Source organism: Scleropages formosus, chromosome 23, assembly GCF_900964775.1.
Source record: "Scleropages formosus chromosome 23, fSclFor1.1, whole genome shotgun sequence".
NCBI lineage: Eukaryota > Metazoa > Chordata > Actinopteri > Osteoglossiformes > Osteoglossidae > Scleropages > Scleropages formosus.
In genome coordinates this window covers 8,915,885-8,941,189 of record NC_041828.1, presented here as the reverse complement: position 1 = coordinate 8,941,189, position 25,305 = coordinate 8,915,885, and the positions used below count along the sequence as shown (strand labels likewise).

The 25,305-nt window shown below is 46.0% G+C and overlaps 2 protein-coding genes across 2 annotated transcripts; one reads left to right on the top strand and one right to left on the bottom strand.

The window, feature by feature from the left end:
* Positions 1 to 466: 466 nt before the first annotated feature.
* On the top strand, positions 467 to 2,609 carry sp8a (sp8 transcription factor a). The gene is made up of 2 exons (XM_029248412.1): positions 467 to 487; positions 1,158 to 2,609. Exons 1-2 carry the CDS (start codon positions 467 to 469, stop codon positions 2,511 to 2,513), a joined length of 1,377 nt encoding a protein of 458 aa, XP_029104245.1. The 3' UTR covers positions 2,514 to 2,609.
* A 4,426-nt stretch (positions 2,610 to 7,035) lies between these two features.
* Positions 7,036 to 24,650, bottom strand: itgb8 (integrin, beta 8). The gene is made up of 15 exons (XM_018750521.2): positions 23,866 to 24,650; positions 23,142 to 23,227; positions 21,717 to 21,888; positions 20,065 to 20,311; positions 19,375 to 19,540; positions 17,008 to 17,166; positions 16,203 to 16,298; positions 16,008 to 16,097; positions 15,333 to 15,476; positions 13,975 to 14,350; positions 12,914 to 13,136; positions 12,614 to 12,717; positions 12,174 to 12,290; positions 9,558 to 9,712; positions 7,036 to 8,925 (listed from the first exon to the last, which is right to left on the bottom strand). Exons 1-15 carry the CDS (start codon positions 23,945 to 23,947, stop codon positions 8,812 to 8,814), a joined length of 2,331 nt encoding a protein of 776 aa, XP_018606037.2. The 5' UTR covers positions 23,948 to 24,650; the 3' UTR covers positions 7,036 to 8,811.
* Between the last annotated feature and the right edge of the window lie 655 nt (positions 24,651 to 25,305).

The window sequence follows — 25,305 nt, the reverse complement described above, 5'->3', positions numbered from 1 at the left end:
ACCATAACATAATCCCCGATTATGTATATGTATATGTACAGTATGTGTGCTAGAAAGTTAGTATATTAATGTTAGTAATTCTGGTGCTAGTAATCATCAGCATAATTACCAGCTGTAACATAACAAATTACTTTTTTGATTCTTTAAAATGTTTTTTGACTTACATGCAGCCTTTTCTTTAAGGGAAGCAATGGTGGAGGTGGGTGAAGTGGGCTGTGAGGGTGGGGGTGGGGGGGGGGGGTTCTGTGAAGTGGTCCATTGATGACCTCACGCTAGAATGTGTCATAAAGAGGAGATGCTGACGTTCTGATTGGCTGCCCGCGTCCCAGCGGCACTTCAAAGCCGGGGAGGACCTACAATTGTGCAGGAATGGGCGGAACACATCATTGTATTGCACACCTCTAAAAAAAGAGTGCTGCCTTTTATAAATATAAAAAAGATCCTCAAAAAGAGGGCACTTTTTGTGATGGCAACTTCACTTCTAGGGGTGAGTCTGAGGCTTTTCTTGCTCGTTTAATTAGTTCTTTCATTGTTCAGAGGAGGGGGGATTAAAATACCTTCCCCCCCGCGAAAGCAGGGGAAGTCAGTCTGTTGATTATGGTTAAGCAAGTGGGTCAGATGGAGCGGGTCTAGATCTGCAACTTTGGAGACAAAAGTAGCAGGAGTGATTTTTTTTTTCCCCTCCCGCTCTCGAATCCACCACTTGCTCGCCATTCTGGATGTTCAGCCTGTTTCTTTCTCAGATTAACTTTTACGCACTCGATTTATTTTTGTTTCCGCGGTTTCCTGCTCTCACCCCGATCCACAGGTATGTGGCTCCGATGGTGCAATGGCAATGCGAGATGTAACGTGACACTACTGACTTCGTCTTACTTCCTAAAGCACAGCGACCAGTGGTGAAACTTTAAGGCGTCGTGAAAATCTCCGCACCTCTCGCTCTCCTCTGCTGGGTCCCCGGGGTGACTCTCTAACCGGGGCGCGTCTCCATAATATCGTGTATCCTACATGATCACTGTTATTATTATTATTATCATTATTATCATTTATTATTGCTGCTGTCATTTGATTGTTAGCAAAATGGTAAGACCTAGCTAGCTATATATATATAGTATGTGCTCGAGCGAATGTTTGATGCCTGCTTTTCTCCGCCTGCCTAGGAAGAGCCGAGGTTGGGATCTACTCCTTTAGCCATGTTAGCTGCTACCTGTAACAAGATTGGGAGTCCAAGTCCTTCTCCATCGTCCATTTCGGATACTTCCGCGTCCTTCGGCAAAGGCTTTCACCCGTGGAAGAGGGCAGCGCCCAGCAGCTGCAACCTGGGCTCCAGCCTCTCCACTTTCGGCGTGTCCGGGAGCAGTAGCAGGAGCGGCGGCGGGCTGGGGGACTCCTTCAGCGGCAACTCCTCCGCAGGATCCAGCGCCTTCTCCTTGACGCCCAGCAACTCCTCCACGTCCCCGTTTGGAAACGATTACTCCGTTTTCCAGGCGTCCGTGTCCGGCAGTTCCCAGGAGCCCGGACACCAGCCCGTGTTTCTCTCCAAGGTGCACACGTCCGTGGACAGTCTGCAGGGCATCTATCCGCGGATGAGCGTCGCGCATCCCTACGAGTCCTGGTTCAAATCCCCCCACCCGGCTATCCCCGCAGGTGATGTGGGCACCGGCGGCGCCTCGGCGTGGTGGGACATGGGAGCGGGCTGGATTGACGTCCAGAACCCGAACGGAGCCGCGCTCCAGACCTCCTTGCACTCGGGGGGTCTTCAGACCTCTTTGCATTCGCCGCTGGGAGGCTACAACTCGGACTACTCCGGTCTGGGTCACTCTGCCTTCGGCACGAGCGCCTCGCCGCACCTCCTCAGCACCGGCCAGCACCTCATGGACGGATTCAAGTCGGTGCTGCCCGCCTCCTATCCCGACCCCAGTCCGCCTCCTTTGGCGGGCGCTGGAGGAGCGATGCTGAGCGGGACCCCCGCCGGGTCCCCGCGCTCCTCCGCGCGCCGCTACTCGGGCAGGGCCACGTGCGACTGCCCCAACTGCCAGGAGGCAGAGCGTCTGGGGCCGGCCGGCGCGAGCCTCAGGAGGAAGGGGCTGCACAGCTGTCACATCCCGGGCTGCGGGAAGGTGTACGGCAAGACGTCCCACCTGAAGGCGCACCTGCGCTGGCACACCGGCGAGAGACCGTTCGTGTGCAACTGGTTGTTCTGCGGCAAGCGCTTCACGCGCTCCGACGAGCTGCAGCGGCACCTGCGCACGCACACGGGGGAGAAGAGGTTCGCGTGCCCCGTGTGCAACAAGCGCTTCATGCGCAGCGACCACCTGAGCAAGCACGTGAAGACGCATAGCGCGGGGGGGTCCGCCGAGCCGGGCTCCGGGGGCAGCGGGGGCAAGAAGGGCAGCGACACCGAGAGCGAGCACAGCGTCCCCGGCAGCCCCCCGTGTCACTCCCCCGACATGATGCACCCCTCGGAGCCCGTGGCCCCCGGGGGGATGAACGGCCACAGGACCTCCATGGAATGAATGAATGAGGGGCAAACCCGGAGCTGTGCGGGAGCTACCGTCACGCGCGCGCGCTCCAGTGTCCTGAGCCTGAGGCTCGGTCCTCGTCAGAATTTCATGGGCACGTTTTTTTTTTTTTCTTTTTCTTTTTCTTTTTTTCTTTTTATTTTCCCCAGAGCTTAAAAAACTAAAAAGTCACCCGGCTGGAAAAAAAAAAAAAAAAAGTGTCCATCTCACCGAAGACCTCGAAAGAACTAGAAGACTCCAAGAAGAACGAACGGCTCGGGTGGTAAATGACACGACACAAAAGCCGTGTCTGAATTGATCGCTGAATTAAAAACCAACGAAATATTTGCTCATCTCGCAATTTGGGATTTCTTTCATCTCGCAGACGTGCAAATGATTTTGCCCCAAAATGCCAAGAACGAGCGCGACAAATGTCTTAAGGAACGTTTTTCCGCAAAGACCTCATAAGAGTTCATAAAAAGCGTCTCCTGCCTGGTGTATATTTATGAAATTACTTTTTATATATAGGCCTGCACACGGGAAACTTCGCTAGAAAACTGAAAATATTCTGTACATTGAAAATATTCTTTTAAAACGGCGTTAACGATAAGTATCCAGTGGTTTTCCGAGTTCCTGTGTTGTGTCTCTGCATTATCCTCAAAGTGGCACTTTATTATTCCCACACGCCGGTTTAAGTTACTGCTGTCTGTTAATATTATTATTATTATTATTTCTCCCAGGGTAAATTAAAAAAGAAGTGAAGCAAATGTTTCTGTTTGTAATGTCTTAGTCTTTTCCAACTCAGTTCTAGAACAAGATACGCTCAGTACTTGTTTATCAAGGAAGATTCAGTGTCACCAAGGGGACACTCCGGAGCCATTCTGCTTCTACTCTCAGATCTTTCAGCTATGATACACATTGCTGCAAAATACTGTAAAAAAGACTGAAAAATGTGACGCACGAAATTATTATTATTATTATTATTATTAAGCACCGGTATGTGTGTGATATGGCTGTGTCCAGGAGACTATTTTGTACAGTATTTTAATGTGCATTGCTTTCAGTAATTTTCTCTATACACACACACACACACATATATATATATATATATATATATATATATGAGAGTAGGATACATCTGAATTTCTGTTGAGAACAAGATGAAATTGTATATGAAATTGTGGCAGTTCTATTTATCCACGAGTTGGACTTGTACATTTGAAGTCTATCACAAGTGGCACTTTGGATCTATATTTAAGACTCGAACGGACTCTGCCGAGTGTTTCACGGGGCCGCGCATCGCACGCACGGCTCCGGCGCTCCGGCCAGCTGGAGGTCTGGCAATAAAGTCAGAGTGCGTTTCACTGCGTGCGTTTCTTCTCCTCTTTCCCAGCCACCTCACTTCTTCACCAGCATCAGAACCCTTCGTGAAGGGAGTGAAGAGTCAGCGATTCGCACAACTTTCCCCGTAAAACATTCTGTCGGGCTTCTTCGAGTCAGGGGTTGCCTATTTATTTTTCCACATGTTGAGGATCCACTCGCCTTTCCTGTGGCTCTGCTGTATTATTGCTCGGCACTGTATGCTAAAAGTCACCTTAAGGTGACATTTTAAACATTGCTTTTGGGCACGCGACCTTGCGAAGAAATGAGAGCAGCGCAGCGAACGATTGCGCAGCTTACGTTGTTTTACACTGGGAAGAAGGTTTATGAGAAGTTTGCGGAGGCCGAGTCGTGGATGATCGTTCGGAATTATTTAGGTTATAAAAAAATGTGGTTTGGTAAAATCAAGAGGAAGACAAATTGTCGCCGCTGTAAAGTAAAGGATCCCGAAAGCTCGTCACACGTGTTTCCCGGCTTCAGTAATAAAGTGCAGCATTTGAAATGTCTGAGCAGAAACCCAAGTTCAGCTGGATCCTAAACTGTAGTTCAAAAACAGCACCCCCAGCCCCCGAAAGAGTGTAAAATAAAGTGTATGTAGAGGTGAAAGGCCGGCGCGTACCCTGAACAGGGTTTCCTTTCCCCAAACGTGGAATAAATTCCCGGTGTCTTTATATATGAGAAGGAAAAAGATTCATCCGGACGAGAGAAAGTTTAATACGAAAATGTGTAACACATCTGAATGATTTGTATTTGCACGGTACAAATATACCGAGACAGCTGCTACAATAATATTCAATTTCATTAGTATTGTGTTACGTTTTTCTTTTTTTAATAGAATGCCGACACGGTTATAAACTTAAGAGTTGCTCCTGCACGATCCTTTCAATGATACTGAAACAGTGAAAGGCCTTTAATGTGAAGAAGGAGCCTCTCAGAGTCTTGGCCTTTTCATGTCTTTTAGCTGGACAGTGCCGGTACTCCGCTTCAAAATCAATATTTTCTGGAAGAAACTTTTTAAAAAGCCGAGCAAGAAAAACACAACACATGGCCAAATTTAATTCAGTAAGTTGGGGACTACTGCAGCTCATTTTGTGTGTAATAGGCTATCATGTGAAGCTTCATGCTTTTTATTTGCAAAACGAACAGTGAAGAATAACAACAATTATCAAACGCTTATAAAACTACCAGATTTATTTATGTATATGTTCATAGTGTATGTATGTATGGCGTTAAATTAAAACATGAAGAAATTTGACGATACGAAACATTAAGCAATATAACAGTTAATATGAGTACTAGTATCACTGTATCTTTTTATAATAATCAGTGGTTCTTGTTTAAAACAAAACGAACTAGGAATTCCCAGGGACCCGCTAATATAACACCAATCGGAGGAGTTTATTAAAAATTAACATTTTTATCCCACAGAAATAGTATCAATAATGAAGTATAAACCCGCTCGCCTTGCAGCTTTTCACCCAATATTTTGTCCTTCTGCAAACAAAATAGGTCTATTTTCATCCTCCATAAGGCTGCATTCTGTGAAGCCGCTAATATGTTTATTGAAATTATTAATGTGTACTATTTTCAGAGTATAGCTCAATAAAACAGCCACCAGTGCCTCCGAAACACGCCGAAATGCTTCGATGGTAAAAATTCTCCAGAATCTTCACTCCCTGAAAAGGTTTCAGGGGTCAAGGAATATTTTCAGCAATATTTGCACGTGCTGTCCGACAGAGCCGCTCCTGTGAGAAAAGTGCGCTACTTGTACCGTTAGGAAACTGCGCCTCCTTCTGTCCGTGTCGCACAAAGTGACCCTTTTCACTTTTTCAGTGGGAGACACTGTGACAAATACATTCGTTCATTGCCTTTTAATGCACATATTTCAGCTGTAATGTTTGAAGGTGTTCTATTGGTTCCACGCATGTAACGAAAAGTATTCGCAGGACAGCTGGTGGCGTAGTGGTTAGAGCTACTACCTTTAGACTTGAAGGTTGCAGGTTTTATGCCCACTTCTGGGTGTAGTACCTTCAAAGATGGTATTTACCATAAAATGACCCAGCTGTATAAGTGGGTCAAAAAAATTACTCCTTAAATATAGTACAGCACAATGTTACAAGTCACTTTGGAGAAAAGTATCAGCTTGATGTAAATGTCACTGAACACACTGAGGATGAATCAATATTAATAGCAGTAATGCACTGGACTGTTACAAACCAGCATTCTAACATGTTCATTTTTGGATGGTTTTTTTGGACGGTAATTTTGCATTTTATGTGTTCACTTACCATTGTGTCCATTGCTCGGTCAGAAGGTAAAGGATACCCTGGTCACTAAGTTCTCAGCTCGTCTCTCAAGAGCACGATTTACTACGCCGAGCACACATTCGCTGCATGTGTTCGGTGAAAATCGGACTTATTTTCACTGTCATTTCTCCCAGGTTCGTTCTTTTAGTCAAAACGTTTGCTCACCTGCCTGCAACCACAGCATCGTTAAAGTATTAATGCTTGTTCACACTGAAGTTGTTGAACACTGATGGAGGAAACAGCACCCAGGAGTTTGGGCCTGATTGATAAGCAGTGGAGGCACGGGGGGGGGGGGCGTCACCAGCAGGGCTTACAGAAGCCTTCATTATTCCATGACTGCTATATGGAGAGTGAAACTCCACAGTGGACAGCAGTCAGCCGCACAAGCTGGACATCACTGTGACCGCAAACTGCTTCGCCTGCCTACAAAAAGCGTTCCCACTATAGATAATGATAGGGTCGAAAGCGCCAGTTTATATGGCACAATCTGGCGGAAAGCATGTGCGCGCACAGAACAAATCTGGAGCAAACTTTGATCAGCATAGTGATGAGTAACTTTTACTGATTAGCTCACACGGCACTGCACGGCTTTTCCGAAAATGAAGATACACGACTGAGGACGACATTAAGTCAACAGACCATTGTTACAGCTTCAGTATCGGCTCACAGCATCGCAACATCCGGTTGCACCAATCCGCTGGCAGGTATATTTCCATGACTCCAGTCATAAACTTATTAATTTAAGTGCGAAATTAAATGTGTCTGCTGGACATATAATGTATAATTAAACACACAGTCACATACACTTGATTTCCACACTTACACAATCACAAAAGGAGGGAATACATGGTATAATTTAGTTTTTAATAAAAATGTAAATGACATCTTACCCTAAAAACAGACACATAAATAATCTTATATTCACCTTTCCCACTGTTTTTACAGAAATGCCCTTTCTCTATTGACTGAGTTTCTACTTATTCATAGTATCTTTTTCACCATACAATGCTTTCACTTTGCTTTCACACATTCTTGTATCTATATACAATACAGTACTCTGGTAAAATGTGACATTAGACATTTAGACCTTTCATTGAGAACCCATTAAAGAGCAATATGTACCTTTCAATCAAAGACAAAACCAAATAGTTGATCAGTAAGCGGAAGGGTTAAGTACCTAAAATGCAAAGAATCAGTCATACAGAGATGAATAAATATTGATATTAGTGTTAAAAACTAACGGAGCAGCAACTATTGTAAACACGTGTTAAAATAAACAGGGAGGCAAGGCCGGGTGAACAGGATTGCGAGACGAACCCTCAGCACAGCCTTTAGCAGGTTATTTGGTGTACTGTACAAAACTAGGTGAAATTAATCGAGTGTAGTACAGTACAGTGCAGCCCTCTGTCGCCTCCCTAGTGGTCATTAGTGGCGGTGCAGGTTGAAGGCAGCGCGCTGGTGGGAAGCGCAGTCCTCGCCAGTTGTGCGTACGCAGGTTTTTAGCGCCCTGCCTCATTATTCAGTAGCTACACCACACGGCAACTGTGTTTTATGGGTATTTCAGTTCTCGGATGGGGAAAAAAGAGCTGTAGAAACAGCACGACTGGAGCAGTTAAGCGAAGGGGACGGGACGAAAAGGGGAAAAATCTGCAAACGCACAACTGCGTGTCTGCTCTTGTCTCGCACTTTTCCTGCGGCCGCAGCTCTCAGTGCCCCCCAGCAGTAGTAAAACGCACCCGAGTAATGCAAGTGCAAGTGGTCCTTCCACTCAACAAACCGAACAAAAAAATTACTCCTTAAATATAGTACCGCACAATAACAGGAATGCACTGCCATTCCTTTTCTATAAACACAAAAACATCCAGTTTGGCCATAGAAAGTAGTTATTTTTTTTTTCCTTTTTTTTTCCCCCAAAAGTGAATTCATTTCTAATAATTTAAAAATCTTCTTCTGAAGATTTTTCACTTCTGTTATCACCGACAAAAGAAAGCTGTACATCCACAGTTAGCAGTGTCCCGTAACACTGCGTCACAGACGATTTTTTTTTTTTTTTTTAACCGGGTGTCCATTATTTCTCCAGTCACAGTAGCATAATGTTATTGCTCCTCGAAGTCCGCATTCATTGCGTGTTTCTGCGTGTTTCGGTTACGCCCACGACGGCCACTAGATGGCGGCACGCGCCAAAGGAATTCACTTTTCCTCTTGCGCAATAAGTTCTTTTTTTTTTTTTCCTGTCCCAGTTCCGACGCAAAGCAGCAGCAGCAGCAACAGCAGCGCTGGGATTGAATGAGGATCATTTCAACTCATGTAGTGTATCTATTCATTGAAATGCGTCACATAACGGCCCCCTACACCCACACGCGCAGTCAGTGTGAGAGAGAGAAAACGAGATAAACTAGGGTGACCCCATGCCATGGCCTACCACCCCTCCCGTATTGAACCCACTGGTGAAAAGTGTGTGAAACGCAGAGCTCCAGCTCAGAGCTGAAATGGAACATGATTCAGGAGGTGTCCCTCAGTGTGTGTCCACCAGCCAGCCCTCCCGCTGCTGGGGTATGAGGCCTGAGGGTGACCTGGGGTGCTCCTCGCTTTATTGCTGTGCCATTAAATCGGCGCGATTCTGTGCCTCACTGCCAAACCTCTTTCAAAGGCATCTTGTGAACATGTATGTGCATCTCCAGTGGCTGATCCCGTCTGTAGGTTATCGTCTTCTCGTTGTGGGTGGGGATGTAACCGGAATCCTGCACAGGGAGAAGGGGGGGGGCATGTCATTGTGTGGCAGCGTACCACGACAGTGTTTCCGCGTAGCCGCGTCTAACGTGTTTGCAACTGCTCACAACAGGCATGTTTCCACGACACAGTGATAAACGTACTACTTTAACTGTGAAATTAAAAGTGCCACATGGACATATAATGTATAAATTACACATATGGCCACAAACACTTAATTTCCCACATGTATGTGTAGACATAAGAAGAGGGAACGTATGGTATAATTTAGTTTTTAATAAAAATGTGAATGACATTACCTGCGAAAATAGACACAAAGTTAAGTTCACCTCTTTCGCTGTTTCCGCTACAAAAATGCCCTTTTACTGTTGACTTATTCATAGTATTTTTTTAAATGATTTAGAGTATGTTTTACATCATGCAGTGCAGTGCATTTCACTTTGCCTTCCTTATTACACATTCCTGTTTGTGAGTTTATACAGAGCACAGTACACTGGTAAAATCAGACGTTAGACCTTTAGACATAATGTCCCCAGGACAGCGTTCACTTAATTCCACCACAGCCGATCTTCTCCTGGGATTAAAACCTATGCCCACCCGGGGATCCAAACCCAGCTAAACACACAGCGGTATCCATCAGCACCTTGTTCGTCATATCGTAGATGGGGGATTCTCGAAGGGTCCACATCTTCCGCATCAGCAGGAACTTCACCACGACAAGGATGAGGAGACCCAGGAGGAGTGTGAGGAGCAGGACCCCGATGAACGTTGGGTAGTACTGCTGGCTCGAAAGACACTCTGCAGAGGGACACAGCACACGGTTGCTCCTATTTTCCATGCAGTTATACAGTTCCACCTAATTCTTACACCACAGCCCTTTATAAGAGCTGTCCTTACAACAAGAATGTATATGCATCTGGAAGCACTATGAAAGTACTTATACAACAAGCAAAAATCTTGATTACACACCACCTTCTCACATGGGAGGGTTAATTCACTGTGCGAAACCACCCTGTTGGGTGAATTCCCATTGTGAGGGGGTCAGATTATTTTTTTCCATGAGAAATAATGGGAATCGTTCCCCAGACAAAATACATGTCACCTAAAATGAACAAAAATTCCAAAAAAAATGTATTTTCGGGCATGACAGTGACAACACCACCTTATTTCATATTTGTAATAAAACTTTTTTCTATTACTGATATATATGACTACAAAAGGATTGGATACGCTACTTCAGTTGTGTTATTAGATTTACCTTAACTGATGGTGGTGATTTGTGGAGACTGTCATTGTGATAGGAGGTAGGAAGAACACACACGCGTTTGTTATGGAAGAAGTGTGCATTAACGTTGTTAATACACTGAAGGAAAATAGCAAGACTGACACCACTGAGGGACAAAGACCTGTTGGGTTTAAGATGCCAAGTGGGTATCTCTGGCCAAAATGTCTGGCATTCTGCACAATAAAATAATCTGTTATGGAAGTAAAACAGCCACGTAATGGGCAAAAATGCCTTTGTACTGAATAATAAGGGCACTGTATGAAGAAAGGGTGTTTTCACAAGCCACTGGAGCAAGGTTTGCTGTACCAGACCCCATTATATGAGGGCCGAGTGTATGCCGAAAGAGAAGAGAATGTTGCACATGCTAAGAGTGCAAAAAAAGCGTATTTGACCTTAACTAATCGCTTGTCCAGTAAAGGATTTTTCTTTTTTCTTTGAGATTTGAGAATTACTCACATTTATAATCAAGGGGCCTAAAAATACTTCCCAGGGCGAAATTCTATACAAGTTAACCACAGTTTTTTATTAACCTTCATTTCATGTGATTCTTTCGTCCAAAGGGAATAACAATGTTTGATTATCACCTTTACAATGATTTACCCATGTATACCTTGCTCAAGGGTGATACGGCAAGGAGGTGGGATCTTCAGACTTTAAGACAACAGCTGTAACCATGATGGCTCCTGCTGGCCCATTTCCTGTCAAAAACTCTACAGTTCGAGTTCCTTTCCTATTGCAGTGTTCATGAAGGGATGACGTGCTAATTATGTTAAAAAGCATGACTTTTCAACGCTGCGGCCTCGAACCGGGGCGGCGCGCTCCAGCGCTGACTCAGGGCCGAGTCCGTCCGCGGGTCCTCGGGTGCTCGGCACCGTCCGTGCGACTCGCAAACGGGCCGCGACGTGGACCGCTTGCAGACCTATGCTCTATGGTAACGCTACACTGCGTCAGCACCGCTTCCCATCAACACACACACTCCGAGAGCGGGGCAGAGTTTAACGCTGCGGCCCTGCGCTCCGTGGGCTGGCGCCCCGCATCTCCATGCTGGCAGGACGGCGAGTTCAGAAAACGGGGCTCCACGCGGACACAGAGAACAAAGGAGCCAAAGTACTGTACTAACGTTCCCCTCGGTTGCTATGGAAACCTGGCATGAGAGTCCTGGATGAGGCATTTCTGAGAGGACAGGCCAGTTGGGGTTATTCTGGAGAGGCTGCTCTGGGAATCTGAGGGGTGTGTGTGGGGTGTTGTACATAATGGCTCATGCTGTGGTTTCGGCAGGCTGGGGGTGTGAGGACCGACCGCGGTAGCGTTTGGACACGCAGCGTGTTGATGAGGCAGAAGAAGAGTTCTTTTACAAAACAACACTATTGTACAAATGGCATCAAACCCCAAATTCGCAATGCAATTAAGACGTTCGCTTCCCCATTCTTAACTCATCCTGTAGTTGTAACAGGAAACACACACCGTCTTCATTTGCATTTTGTGCCATCACGTCTCGGTGCGAAACGGCAGCGTTGTGCAATCATTCCGCAGCGACGCCCTCCTCTAAAACTCATCATCAGGTCGCAGAACAGTAAAATGGTAAATGAGGGATTTTGTGGATTTTATTGTTAACTTTCTGCGAGCGTCACTTTATTACACACTTTGTACAGCTATTAGAATAACAGCAAAATCGTTCTATAAAGCACGATTAATAGGGAGCGCCACGTACTTTTCATCAATACCACTATTTTCTGGGATTTTCTCTAAACACTGCGATTCCTTGAACTACTACAGTCATGTATCTATCTAACCAACACAATGCCATATTAGTCCAGTAAGGCCACAAATTAAACTGATACAACTACTTTATACTGGATGTATATTAAATTATGCAAACCTGATGTGCTTCAGGAAACTTTGGCTAGAACATGTCAAAATTACGGATCACAAGCAGATATGTACAAGAAGATGGGAAGAGAGGGCCGATCTCACCTGGGTACCTGCTGATGCGGATCTGAGCGCTGTCAAACACCGAGTTCATCTGAAACTTGTAGTGGCACTTGTCACTGCTGGGGTACAGGCACTGCTTGACCGATTCACTCATCACATCTAAACAAAGAAAGACACTTTATTTCCATCCATCCATCCATCCATCCATCCATCCATCCCAGGGCTGAAACAGGACACACACTGATGCTCTCCCATATAGTATATACATTCATTTACAGAGTCATTTCATAAAGCCAAGTCACCTGCAAACAAACAAATGAGGGCAGAAGCTGGGATACCTGGAGGATACACTCTGATACATAATGGGACAGTGGAAAAATTAACTTGTTTCTTTGTAAACATTTTACTTGGTTACCATTCAGCATGGCTGTCTATTTGGAAAAAATTGGCATATGATACGTCTCCTCATACCGAGGACATACCTGGGATGCCGTCGACGTAGTCAACCAGTGGGGAACACGTCCTATTGCACTCTTTGGCCTTCCCTTTGGAAAAGCCGTTCGACAAATGGCAGTCCACGCACTTCCTGAAACGGAGGAAACAACACTGGAGCACGTCACACGTCATGCGGAGCAGCACTAGCGGCAACGAACAGAGGAAGTAGCAAACTTTGGCTTCAGCGTCTGTCCCTGCGAGCGCAGACATACTTGCGGGAATCTGTGTGCACGACGCAAGTCGATATGACACCATTCATATCGATGGTTAAACACAAAGTAATTTACCAGTGCGATTGACACGAGTAGTCACAGGTTGGGCACTTCTCGCAGAACTGCCCGGAGCGCCGGGGGTCATCACACCGACAGCTGCCGCAGACGCACTTGCCCCGCCCACTACACAGCAGCCCGTCTTCTGATAGGCAGGGCTCTGTGGAGGCGGGGCATGCGCAGCTCTCACCAGTCCAGCCGCTCTCGCACCTGCATTCACCTGAGATGCACTGGCCACGCCCTGAACAGGTCACAAAGAAAGGGACACAGGTAACGGTCCACCTACAGAGACACAATTTATCCTTGTGTTCATGTACAGCTGCAAGAAAAAAACAGCTAATGAACCCTTAGGATTTCCCAGACGAACAGAAAGTCCTCGAAAAGAGCAGACTGCCAGTATCCAAACTCTGCGTGCCTTTTCAACAAGGCAGGGAACCTCCAACACACACCTCCAGTCTCATCTCAGTGACTGGAACACGTCATTCCAATCAGCTTTAGGAGAAGTCATTAGCCAAGATGTCCACATACTTTTCCCAGCCTTGACAGTGAATGTTTAAATATTGTATTCAACATTGACGTGAAAAAGTACAACTGGTTTTGTGTTATTAGTTTAAACAGACTGCGTTTGTCTGTTATCGCGACTTAACTGATGAGTAATTAATGCAGAAATCCAGGTAATTCCAAGGGGTTCACTAACTTTTTTCTTGGAACTGTATATATTTATGTAGAATTTGTTTCGTATGAATGCTTTAGAAATTTTACACTGGTAGTGAAAGGACTTTACAGTAAAAAGCGTGTTGGGGTCCCGTGGTGGCCCGTCGGTAGTGATGGGCAGCGGGTTTGAATGTGGATTCAAAGCCAGCTCAGTCTGTGTGGAGTTTCTGCGTTCTCGCTGATAAACTGGTGACTCTGAGTTTCCTGTAGTGTGTGTGTGTGTGTGTGTGTGGGAGAAATTGCCGTGCTTCACGACTTATGCCTCTGTGACAGACTCCAGATCACTGGTGGCACTGCACTAGACAATCATTTACTGATGGATGGATGGATGGATCAAAGTGTATTAGACATGTTGCCATACACACCTCCACAGAGCAGACCATGGCTGTACGGGCAGGAAAAGTCATCAACCTCGCAGTAATTCCCATTAACTGTTCCGAGGTTGGTGTGGTCGCACACGCATTTCCCACACACGCACACTCCTCGGCCGCTGCAGTCTGGCCCCGAACCCCCCAGCTTGCAGTCCCTGGCTGGGCTCAGGTCATCTTGCTCCTCCCCAGCGCCACACAGAGCATCGTCCCGCTCGTCCAGGCACCTCCCCAGCTCCCGGCATCGGCACGAGCAGGTGGGCCGCACTCGTACGGTGGTCGTCTCGTTGAATCCTACGGGCTTCACAAAAATCAGGATTTCCTCTTCCTCGCTCGGACAGTCCTTCATGCTGACGGTGATGTTAAAAAACACCTTTGGAAAGAAGCAGAAAGGCAGATTGTTTAAAATATAATCTGAAGAGCAGGTTCTTACAGGCGGGACATAATATGTGCTAAAATACCCACGACTGCGGTATACGACGGAAACCGAACCGCGTGATTTTCAAATTCCACTATATCTCCTAAATACAAAGCCACACAGTTGTACAGTAACAAGTCTTTCATTATGAAAGCATATTACTGAAACAGAAAGCCTCTGTAAATCAGTCCTGCGTTTCCAGTAAAGCGGGTGAACTGATAATCCTCTCAGAGCTAAGTCATGTTTTGTGTGCAAGGTACTCTCAAATTCCATGAAACGTGTCTGGAGTCCAGTCTGGGATTTTACGTTGTAAACAGCGAAAAATGTTCTGCTGAAGTCACAGGCAACCACACACAGGAAGCAGCAGTGAAAAGTTTGAGTACACGTGCCCGAAACCAGACCTGCCTGGGTCAAAATGTCACGGAAACTGGATATTTGAAGAGTGGGTTTATCCTGTCAACCAGTGAGTCAAAATTTTAGATATTTGCTGAGTATTTGTAAGACACAAAGAGTGTAAGCACCATGCATTGTGCCTGTGTGTACCATGTCTACACAGGCACAACATCCATACACACTGTTCATCCTGGAGGTGGCAGTGTGATGGTCTGGGGCTGCTTTGCTGGTCAGAGTGTTGGTGATCTTTATCAAGTTCATAGAAATCTCAACCAGATAAGGGTGTCAAATACTTCAGAGACATAACATTATATCTGGATTATGGCACGTTGAGCTGTCCTTCACTGTTCAGCAAAATGACCTCAAAATTGTGTACTCAAAATTTTGACTGGTACTTCAGAACTATTTCATAACACATAATGCTACTCACAAATTTGCAGATTAGCGAAGGTTAAAAAAAATTCAAACATTCACTCCAAAAAAGAAAATCATCCCAACACAGAATAAAATAACCTGAAATTGAATAAGGGATACTTGGCCATACTGTCTGATTGGGCTTGACGTTGGAGCACTTATTGATCCCCGTGGCTTGAGATCCTTTAGGACAAACGGCTGTGATATTGATGTGGAACCTGTGGACGTGGTGGTCTTGGATGGCAACTTCCAGCTCCACATTAGAGAGAAGCTTCTAGAACAGAGAGAGAGAGAGAGGGGGGGGGGGGGGGGGGGGATGTAAGGTGCTTTTCACTTGGTGTCAGAAAGAATCCATTGTGCATTTGTATAATCACCCTTGTTAAACCAAGGTTTTTGGGGGAAAAGAAGTGCCTAAAAATAGCAGCTTTGTGTGCGCTGCAGACCGGGCCCTTTGCGCTGGGTCAGGCTTGTGAATAATGCATGTCTCTGTTCAGTGCAGCTCTAGATCTTGCAGATTCAGAGAGGAGCACAATAGATTGTTGTCCCTCCAATGAGATTATGTCTCTGTTAGACGCCAAGCTCCCCTCCGCCCTATTGCTTCGGCACAAAGCAGCACTTCTCCATTCACACAAATGTAATTTAGAGTCTTAATATTGAGCAACGTGTTTCGCTGCAGTGTTTGTTTCTTTTAGGCAGCGTACTGTGTTCACGCACATTCATAAAGGTAACGGCTGCTCCTGTGCTTGACCCAGTGGGGTGTGCAAAAACGCCTTGAGGGTATGACGCGCCTCACGTGCACCGTTACCTTGTAAGCCTCGATCACCAGATCTTTGAGGTTCGAGGCTCTCTTCTGCAGCCGGCCCAGGTAGGCGCCTGGCAGCAAGGGGATGAGATCCTGTGCAGAAAGAGAAGGACAATGAGGAGGAAGTCAGAGCTCAGCAGGTGCAGAAAGCTCCGCTATGAGGACAGCACGCTTGGCTTCCGGGGCAACAAATTTTACCTCATACCACTTATACTGCCCCTGCTCCACTGCGAAAATGGAGTGTATGCTGTTGTCCATGAGCTTTTCTGCCAGTTGTCCAATGGTTGGGTATTCCTAAAAAAGACATGTTCATCTTCAAGGTCATACTCGTGGATCGCGAGCAAGAATGAGATTGCATTTATTGCATATTTGTTGTGCCACCGAGGTCACCTGATTTTTTTGTGTGGACTTTATTATCTGCTGTGCCCTTGGGCTTACTTCGCCTATCATTGTGTCGTTATGTTTCTGCAATAAAGGAAGGTAAACTTTTCTTTGGCTGCGCATTGGCACGTATGAAAGGCCAACAATGCCGTAGCACTGGCCACACACTAGTTTTGAACACCACTCTTCACGGACACCTTCAACGGCCTATGAGATGGGGGATCGTGCCAGCTCCTGTATCAGCATAATTGGGCAAATGGGTTAAAGTGTAACTTTGTCAGCCGTAATACGTCCATGAAGTAAGCGGCAGAATAAAGGTCTATGTGGCAAACCCGTGCTGGCCCCATTTCCAAAACTTCAGCCGCATGAGAGCTACGCTGAAACCTGACCACAGCTCTACTGCTGCCGGACTGAAAAAGCAGCAACAGGAAACCAACGAAAGGTCATTTTTTGCATTCTGAAATAGTTTGCCAAAACGGCTGCATGTCCTCAGTTGTATCTATTCAGCACACGCTCACATTTCAGACACATCGCAGAGCCTTAACGAAAGCGTATGTACAGTATGGTGAGTACCTCCTCGGTGAGTGTCTGGGCTGAGGCAGGTGACAATGGAGATGCTCACCATATTGGTGGTCTTGGTGTATGCGTTGTTCTCCAGGTGGCAGTTCCCATCATGGGGCACGACAATGCCCGCAAGCCTGCTGTCCAGCGCTAGGTGAGAGGGTTGGTCCGTCATCAAAAGAAGGAGGTGCTTGGCTTCCGGCCGCCAGCCAATGTTCTTCTGCGGAGACAGGCATTCGCAGGCCATTTAATTTGCCATTCTTTCAGCAGCCATGCCAAGATCTAACAGCCAGAGCTCATGATCAATGGATTGCCCTGACCTGATTTCATTAGAAGGAGGCCCTGTTACTGGCAGCAGGTGTTGCTAAGGAGGTGAATATGATTCTGGAAAGTGGAGGTGGAGAGTGTGACCTTGCTCAAGAGAACCAGGAAGGTCCCATGCGGGATTACCATGGAGAACCGTGCAAGGCCAGGTCCCACGCCAAACAGCTGACACACTGATTCAAGGTCACAAAGGTCTGCGAAATTATGCAGAGAAAGACTGAAAGAGAAAGCTGTCACTGCCTGACATCACTCAACCATCTGCACCCACATGTTCCTAAAGGAAGTGCATCATGTTTTTGCTGTACTGACCCCTGGAACTCCCCTCGCCTTGCTTCTGTGCTCTGTAAATCTTTGAATCATTACCTCGCAAAGCTTAAACATTTTAAACACTTTTTAAGCCATTAATCTGCACAGTTCTACATCACATTTCATACAGCAATATAGTACAGACTTGTACTGATAACTTTAACTCTGAGCATATTGTGCTCCTGTTGATTTATTATATCACTGAGGTCACCTGACTGTTTTGTTTGGACTTCATTATCTGCGTTGCCCTTGGGCTCATTTTCTATTATTTTGTATGGTTCCACTATCATTATGTCCTTATGTTTCTGCAATAAAGTAAGGTACTTTTCTTTGGTTGTGTATTAACATGTAAAGATACTGGACTTTCTCAGACACGCTGGTTCCCAGAAGTACTACGTTTGCATAATTTTACGAGACACTTAAAGTCAAAATTAAGAAAAATCACATAATTAAGAACATAAATAAATAAGAACATAAGAATAAATAAGAACACTTGGGCCTTTCCCACATTGTACCACTAAAATAAATGGAAACAAGCTTTCTATCTCTCTCTCTAAGCTACTAACAACTTCAAAATATTTTTTGCCCAATCTCAAATCTGTTTTCTGGTTTTCCTCACTCAAACGCAGCTGTTTTAAGGACTCAAAACAGTTCGCTGTTCCTTACGATATGAAGAAAAACCCAAATACGCTTGTCTCAAGCATGACCTTGCCTGTAAGAAAAGTCATTTACGAGAAAACGGAACTGTGATCCTAAATTAATCGTTAACTACAGCCTCTCTTCCATTTATATTTTCAAATTAAAATCCATCCCTAATACCTTACTGCATGCCTAACACCCCCAGCCCTCCCCCGCGTTATATATTATTTCACAGCTAGTTGTATTACGGAATAATGAAGACCAGCGTCCAAAAAAGCGGCACCTCTCCAGTGTTATGTACCTATAATATAACACCTTGCTGTATGATGGATCCCATTAAAGACTTAGCCCTGCCTCCCAGTTCCACACACTTATGATCTCATGACATCCTGTATAATGGCCAACATCTGGCCCAGCCCTAGCACCCAGTTCTACATCCCTGTGATCTCACACTCTGCTGTGTCATGGACCCCATTAAAGGCCATTGTTTAGCCTATCTCCGCCTCCTCTCCGGGCTGCTGTCGAATGCCTAAAAATGGATGTCACGACACGCCATGACTCAGAACAGCAATGTATGACTCAGCAAGTGATGTAATTTTCTATAGAGATGCAAACTAGACAAATAGTGGATTCAGTTCTCTATCACTCAGACGGCGTGCCTCGCACTTTTGGAAGGTGGTAAAAAGAAATCACCGTAGACTTCACCTATTGGTGCGTAAGAGGAAAAGTGTGTGTTTCCGTGTAAACAGGAGGAAATCTGAACTGTGCTTCACGCGCAGATCTCAGCATAAATGTCTCAGCGATACAATCCACATTTACATCCATAAATACAGTTTTTTCCATCATCCTTTTGTTTTGATCTTATTAAAAGCAGAAATATAAAGAAAATAAAAGCAATGCAAAAGGAGTTTATAGGTATGCTTTACAAACTCGGTATACAGTATATGGCCTATAAAAATACAGAGTGTAAAAGCTGGATACACACATATATAATACTTTTATATTTTCTATTTCATATGCATTTCTTGGAAGATCTTTGTTTTCACAAATGACCATCTACTTTAACTTTTTTCCCCACTTGCATGTAAAAACCTGTTTTTAATGGTATTAATTTATTGATTGTTTCATTCAGTGGGGGGATCTTCCAGCCAGTACAAACCTGGCACACGGCAGCCTGCAGCATGGCGTCGAAACCCCCCTCCGGTGTGTCCATGTTCCCAGAGATCTGCTGCTGCTGGATCACGCGTGTGAATTCCGTCATGTTATCTGTCATAGGGAGCACGTGGATGAATCCGTGTGCTGGGCGGCACTGGATCTCATAGTCTCTGGGTGAGGAGGCAGGGTACAGTGACAGACGGGCACAGGGTTAGTTAGAGTGTATAAGTAGTTCCCTTTCTTTCTCCTACAACCATGTACTGCTGGCATCATTGAAAATTAATCAGTTGTGTAACGGGAGGAAAAAAAAGCATTTACTGTCTGCAAAATTGTTGAACATTGAACCATGTCATAAACATAGGGTGCAGGTTTAAATTTATTAGGCCATGTGTACATTCCAAGGTGTCTGTTAATGTTTCAAGCGTAATAAACATGTTATATCCAATAAGCTTCTGAAGCAATTAATATCCCTGTCCCTTCATAATTCATAACATGAAACCATAAAAACATAGGACACAGGCATCTGGAGAACCACGACTATGCTCATCCCACCACCATCATAAAGGCATAAAAGGGAGAATTTGAATTTTGTCAATGTGGGAGCTGAGAGTGCCTGGGCACGCTGTTGGGAACAACGATACAGGTCCCAGGCGGTATCGAAAGACTCATTTTGCACGCTCTGCTAGGGACTCACTTGCAGGGATTCTCAATTTTCAAGGGGTGGACGTTGATGTATGGCGAGACAGGCTTGTCCACAAAGGAGCCGAATCCAACTCGGAAGTCGGAGGAGTAGTCCCTCATGCGGTGGGAGAGCGCCATCCCTACGGTCTTCAGCCTGTCCAAATTTTCCTGCATGGAAGCCGACACATCCACCAGATAGTACAAGTCCACAGGGTACCGCTCCAGCTGTTTCACCTCCACCACGAAGCTCGTTTCTCCACCTGTACGGACATCGGGGCACAGCCATCCATCACAAAGGGACGAGGGCTTGCTTCACACATTACAACACGCACAGTGCTATCTGCTTTCCGGTCTCCCCACGGCCCTCTTTCCGGCATGGACCACTGGCCTAGATCAGCTGGCAGATCAAAATTAATCCATCAAAAAGTTCATTACAGTGTTTGCAGTGAAGAAATCACTTCTCTATTATATATTGACAAATGACAGAAGGAGCCCATCTCTAATGTTTCCTGGAAAATTATTTAAGTACAGTCATTTCTGCTATAACGTGACATATGCATTCCTGTAAAACCTCGGGTTATGGAAAATCGCGCAGTACAAATATGAGGGCTTATGAGAACAACAGGGTTGGGGCAGACCATTCAAAACCTTCACAAATTCCTTACCATAGGACTACCAGTTTTAATAATAATCCTAATAAAAGTGTTACCACGGTTTAAAAACGTGTTTCATTCATAATAAAGAAATACTAAGGAGTATACCTTGTAAAGAAGTGGCGAGAGCTTGAACGTCACGTTGACTCATTGAAGCCAGTTGCGCAAACGATACCATGTGTTCTGTCATTTAGTTCAAAACGCTCTAGATCATCAAGAGTTTCTTCAAGTATTCATCTTTTCTTTTATTACTAGTACACTTCCTGGCCACATTCTCATCACCAGGCCTACCCTGTTTTGGTAATAAACTGACTTAACAGGAAAATCCAGAACCTCGCAATTAGCACTTCCAAAACTCTCTGTGTGTGTGTGTGTGTGTGTGTGTGTGTGTGTGTGTGTGTGTGTGTGTGTGTGTGTGTGTGTGTGTGTGTGTGTGTGTGTGTGTGTGTGTGTGTGTGTGTGTGTGTGTGTGTGTGTGTGTGTGTGTGTGTGTGTGTGTGTTCAACTGATTCACTGAGTGGCGTAAAAGGAGAATACGCCGAGGATGAAATCCCACATAAACCAACGTGAGTTCTGCGTTATACTGACATCGTTCCCTTATTTACCAATCGCATGAGTCAATTCATGTTATGAAAAGGCAGAAATCAGTGGTTACAGAAATACGAGCTGGCTTTTCAAAATTTAAAAAAAAAAAAAAATCAAATTAATTTTCTAAATTAATGCCCAGCAAGGGACACCCAATGCGCAAATATTGCCATTTTAATTATTTTACTCAAAATAACTGTATACTGTCGGTAGCACCTAACGTCAAAATAGTGTCTTCTTCACATGCTTTCGCAATAACTGCCAAGAATTTGATGCTCATCCCTCAAGGTCTGCATGTACCTGAGTTACAATCCCTGTCTGACTTCCTTTGTCTTTTGTCCTCAGTCTCAAAGGATTTTCCTTGAGGTGAAAGGGTGGAGGCCCTGAGTGTGGCCTTGCATCCCTGTCACGGGAAAAAGGGACGCACCTGGTGGCAGCTGGACGAGGAGGTCCCGTGGTGCCACCTGTGTGCTCGGCAGTGTGGTATTCACCTCCACCTTCACGCCCGGGCGTTCAATAAATTGCATTTCGCAACCCTTGCTCTCCAGGTTGACAGCAAGGTCACATCTTTCGCTCAGCGACATCCCATTTAAAAAGATCTGTTAGGGAAACAATAACGGGAACTGTTGCTGGTTACTCAGACAGAAACAGCAGGGCATGAAGGGCAGCTACACGACATGTGCGGTGAGTATGTTGAAACAAAAAAATCTTTATGTTACACTTCTTGTAGATCCAAAGTAAAGAATCACATGATCTCTAGTACTCTGGCTTATAGAGTAAGGATCACTTGACTGGGGGTTTTGAAAGATAAATAGTAACAAAAGAATACAACAGGAATATCTACACGAATCCCCCCACCACACACACACACACACACACACACACACACACACACTGTCTCAAGCGAGATCACAGTGAACTGGAGCCTAACCCAGCAACACAGGGCGCAAGGCTGGAGGGGGAGGGGACACACCCAGGACGGGACGCCAGTCCGTCACAAGGCACCCCAAGCGGGACTCGAACCCCAGACCCACTGGAGAGTAGGACACGGCCAAACCCGCTGGGTCACCACGTCCCCGTGCCCCCCACCTACACAACCACTAAATTTAATTAAGTTTTTAAATACATCCACCCATGCTGGCTGAGTAAAAGCAGCTGCCTGCAGGCCACACAGCTGCTTAGTGATGCAGTCAGGTGCAGTTTAAGGTCTGGGAAAGCACCTAACTTCATCTGTCATTTGCAATTTAAATTCCTTGTCAAGTTTCCCTGTGGAACTACAATGTCACGGGCTTCAGACAGACAATCCTTTATAAAAAGATTTGTCTAAAGTGTGCCATTTCACCAGAGCCACCCGGCATCGTGCATCAAGTGGTTGGTACATCTGCAAAGCTAAAGTAGGACATCTAAAATGAATTTGTGAACCAGGTCATTCAGTAATTTCGACTAAGAACCACTTTTCCAGCAAAAAAAAAAATAAAAAAATTCTCAGCAGGACTACTGGATCTGAGGTGGGTTTTCTCCGATGACAAATATTCCACTCATTCAGTGTGATCACATTGTCACATTACTCCCATGGTCTATTACAATGTTAGTCTTTGCTATTGGAGCCACTCAAAATAAGCTGGAAAAGTCCCTAATTGTGGACACATCAACATAAATCTCCATGCCCCCAAAGGGCCCTTGATTATATCTGCATGTTTGTTAATTCATCCCAAGCATCACTATGTAATGCTATGAAAAATGAGAAAACAGAATGACTCAGTATTCCACAGATGGGTTGACATTTACCGATTCCTTTAAAAGAAATGTTTTCATATAATACAGTAAATATCAGAGGCTTGTGCTACTTTACCTCTTGAAAACACCAGGCACACTGTGGTCCACGGGAGAGGCACTCATGACAGGACGTCACCAAAGGCGATGTGCAAAGGTTGTCCGCTGGCAACCACAGAGACGGACATCAGTATAGCAGGGATTCTTTCCAGAAAGTCAACAATAAAGAGGAATCCTCAACAACGACAGTGTCTAGATAATATGGCACAAACATGAGTCACTGGGATAAAGAAAATCAGAATTTACAATTGAGTTCATGAATTATGGCAGGCATAATACGAGGATTCCCCACAACTGCATAAACATGTATAACCTCGAAAGTCACCCAAAAAGACAACATCATTACAGAAAAAAATCTAAAAAAATACGTATTCCAGCGCTGACTCGGGGTAAAACTTTACAGCTAAATTCCAAGGCCTCTCTTTAACAGCACACTGTACGGTACCCAAGTACCCAGTTTAAAGCTACAATGTATTGCATCAATTGATGCGGAGGCATGCGGAGATACACAAGGCCATTTGCTCATGATGCTGAATTCTAAATATTATAACTGATGCTCTTGTGCTGCGTGAAGCAGTTCCTTTGGAGGTTTTCTGTAAAAAAAAATGCAGTTACAGTGAGAACTGTGGGGACGCAGAGAAATCAGACAACAATATGCATAAAGAGCAGTGGGGACGCGATGATGATGATGATGATGATGATGATGATGACGACGACGACGACTATGGTCCATGGACACTCACCCGAATGACAGGATGCTACAGACGCGCTGAGAAACAGAGTGAGGAGCACCCGGCACTGGATGGTAGGGTCGCAGTAAGTCATAGCAGCATGGAGAAGGAGACCCGGCAGGAGCAGAAGCTCGTGCCAGGGGGGTGGTGCTGGTGGTGGTGCTGGTGGTGGGGGGAGCGGGAGGCTGGAGTTTCAGATGTCAGCGTGAGAGATCTTCGTGTGAGATGTTCTCGCCGAGCCGCTCGCTGCTCTCGAACAAAAGGCTCCCACTGCACGCGCACGCATCTCCCGCGTTTAGTTTACCTTGATTCAACGCGCCGCTCCGTTAATCCCCCGCCACTTTCACATTCCCCGCAATCCGATTATTATGGCCGTAGGGTGGGCGGGTGGTGGTGGTGGTGGTGGGGGGGGATCGAAACGGGAGCTCGCGCCCGCCGCCCCAGCGCGGGGGTAATAATAACAGAGAGTCCGCGTGCCGCCGGAGACGGCGAGGAGAAGGAGAAGGACGCCGCTCGCCGAGAGCCTCTCCTCCTCCCGCCATCTAGAGCAGCCTGAGCCTGCAGGTGTAGTCCGTCATGGTGCGATTCTCGCCGCCGACACGAACAGCACCGACACCGTCCGACCGACCGACCGACACCGACACGCGTCTAAATGATCCCCGACACACAGCGCTTGTTTAGCGCACTCATCTCATGTCCACCTGGACCCGACCGACGACCCTTTCTTTCCGACGGACCCGCGTGTGAATTTGAAAGCAGATCGAGCCGCTTTTTATCCCGCAGCCCCGAGTGACTCAGTGCCATGGCAACGACGCTGCCCACACTGCTGAAAAGGGAGAGAGAGAGAGAGGGACGGGGAAAAAAAAAAAAAAAAAAAAAAAAAAGTGCTTACTACACAGTTAGAGTGGGCGGGAAGGCATTCTCATGGTATTAGAGGGCTGGTGGATGGTAACCGCACCGTCTGACTTCTCCTGGTCCCGGTTTGGCGGTTGGGTGACATGATGATGTTCTGAGATGTTCCCTCCTCCTCCTCCTCCTCCTTTGTCACTGGAAACCTGGGGCTCCGCGGCGCCGCACGCGCAGTTTGCCGCTAGAAGTCGCAGCAAAGTGTGAGCCGTGACTCGTCAGCGGGATCCGGGAGCAGCTCCCACGTGAATCTAGAGCCTAGGTGCCAGGCTGAGAGCTCCAGGTTGACTGAGCTCCTCGAGGTTGTGGCGAAGTTCTCCCAGGCAGATGGCCGGGAGAGAAGGGCTTTGCAGAGAGTTACACGCCCCTGGAATGAACTGGTGACCATATGGCTCCACTGGGGAATTCCAGCCCTCTGCTTGCAGGGCAGGTTTTGGAGCAACTTTTTCAGTTAACTGTTCAGTTCACTCCAGAAATGTAAGGTGAGGTTAAATCCTGGTCAAGCTTCCATCCAAAAATTCATACGTTGCAGAGAAGCAGAAGATC

Coding starts and splice junctions, on each gene's coding strand:
- sp8a (XM_029248412.1), top strand. CDS start 467: ATGGCAACTTCACTTCTAGGG. Junction 488..1,157: donor TGGCAACTTCACTTCTAGGG/GTGAGTCTGAGG, acceptor CCGCCTGCCTAG/GAAGAGCCGAGGTTGGGATC.
- itgb8 (XM_018750521.2), bottom strand. CDS start 23,947: ATGACTTACTGCGACCCTACCATCCAGTGCCGGGTGCTCCTCACTCTG. Junction 20,312..21,716: donor CCTCGTCCAGCTGCCACCAG/GTGCGTCCCTTT, acceptor ATGTCCGTACAG/GTGGAGAAACGAGCTTCGTG. Junction 17,167..19,374: donor TGCAGGCTGCCGTGTGCCAG/GTTTGTACTGGC, acceptor CTGTCTCCGCAG/AAGAACATTGGCTGGCGGCC.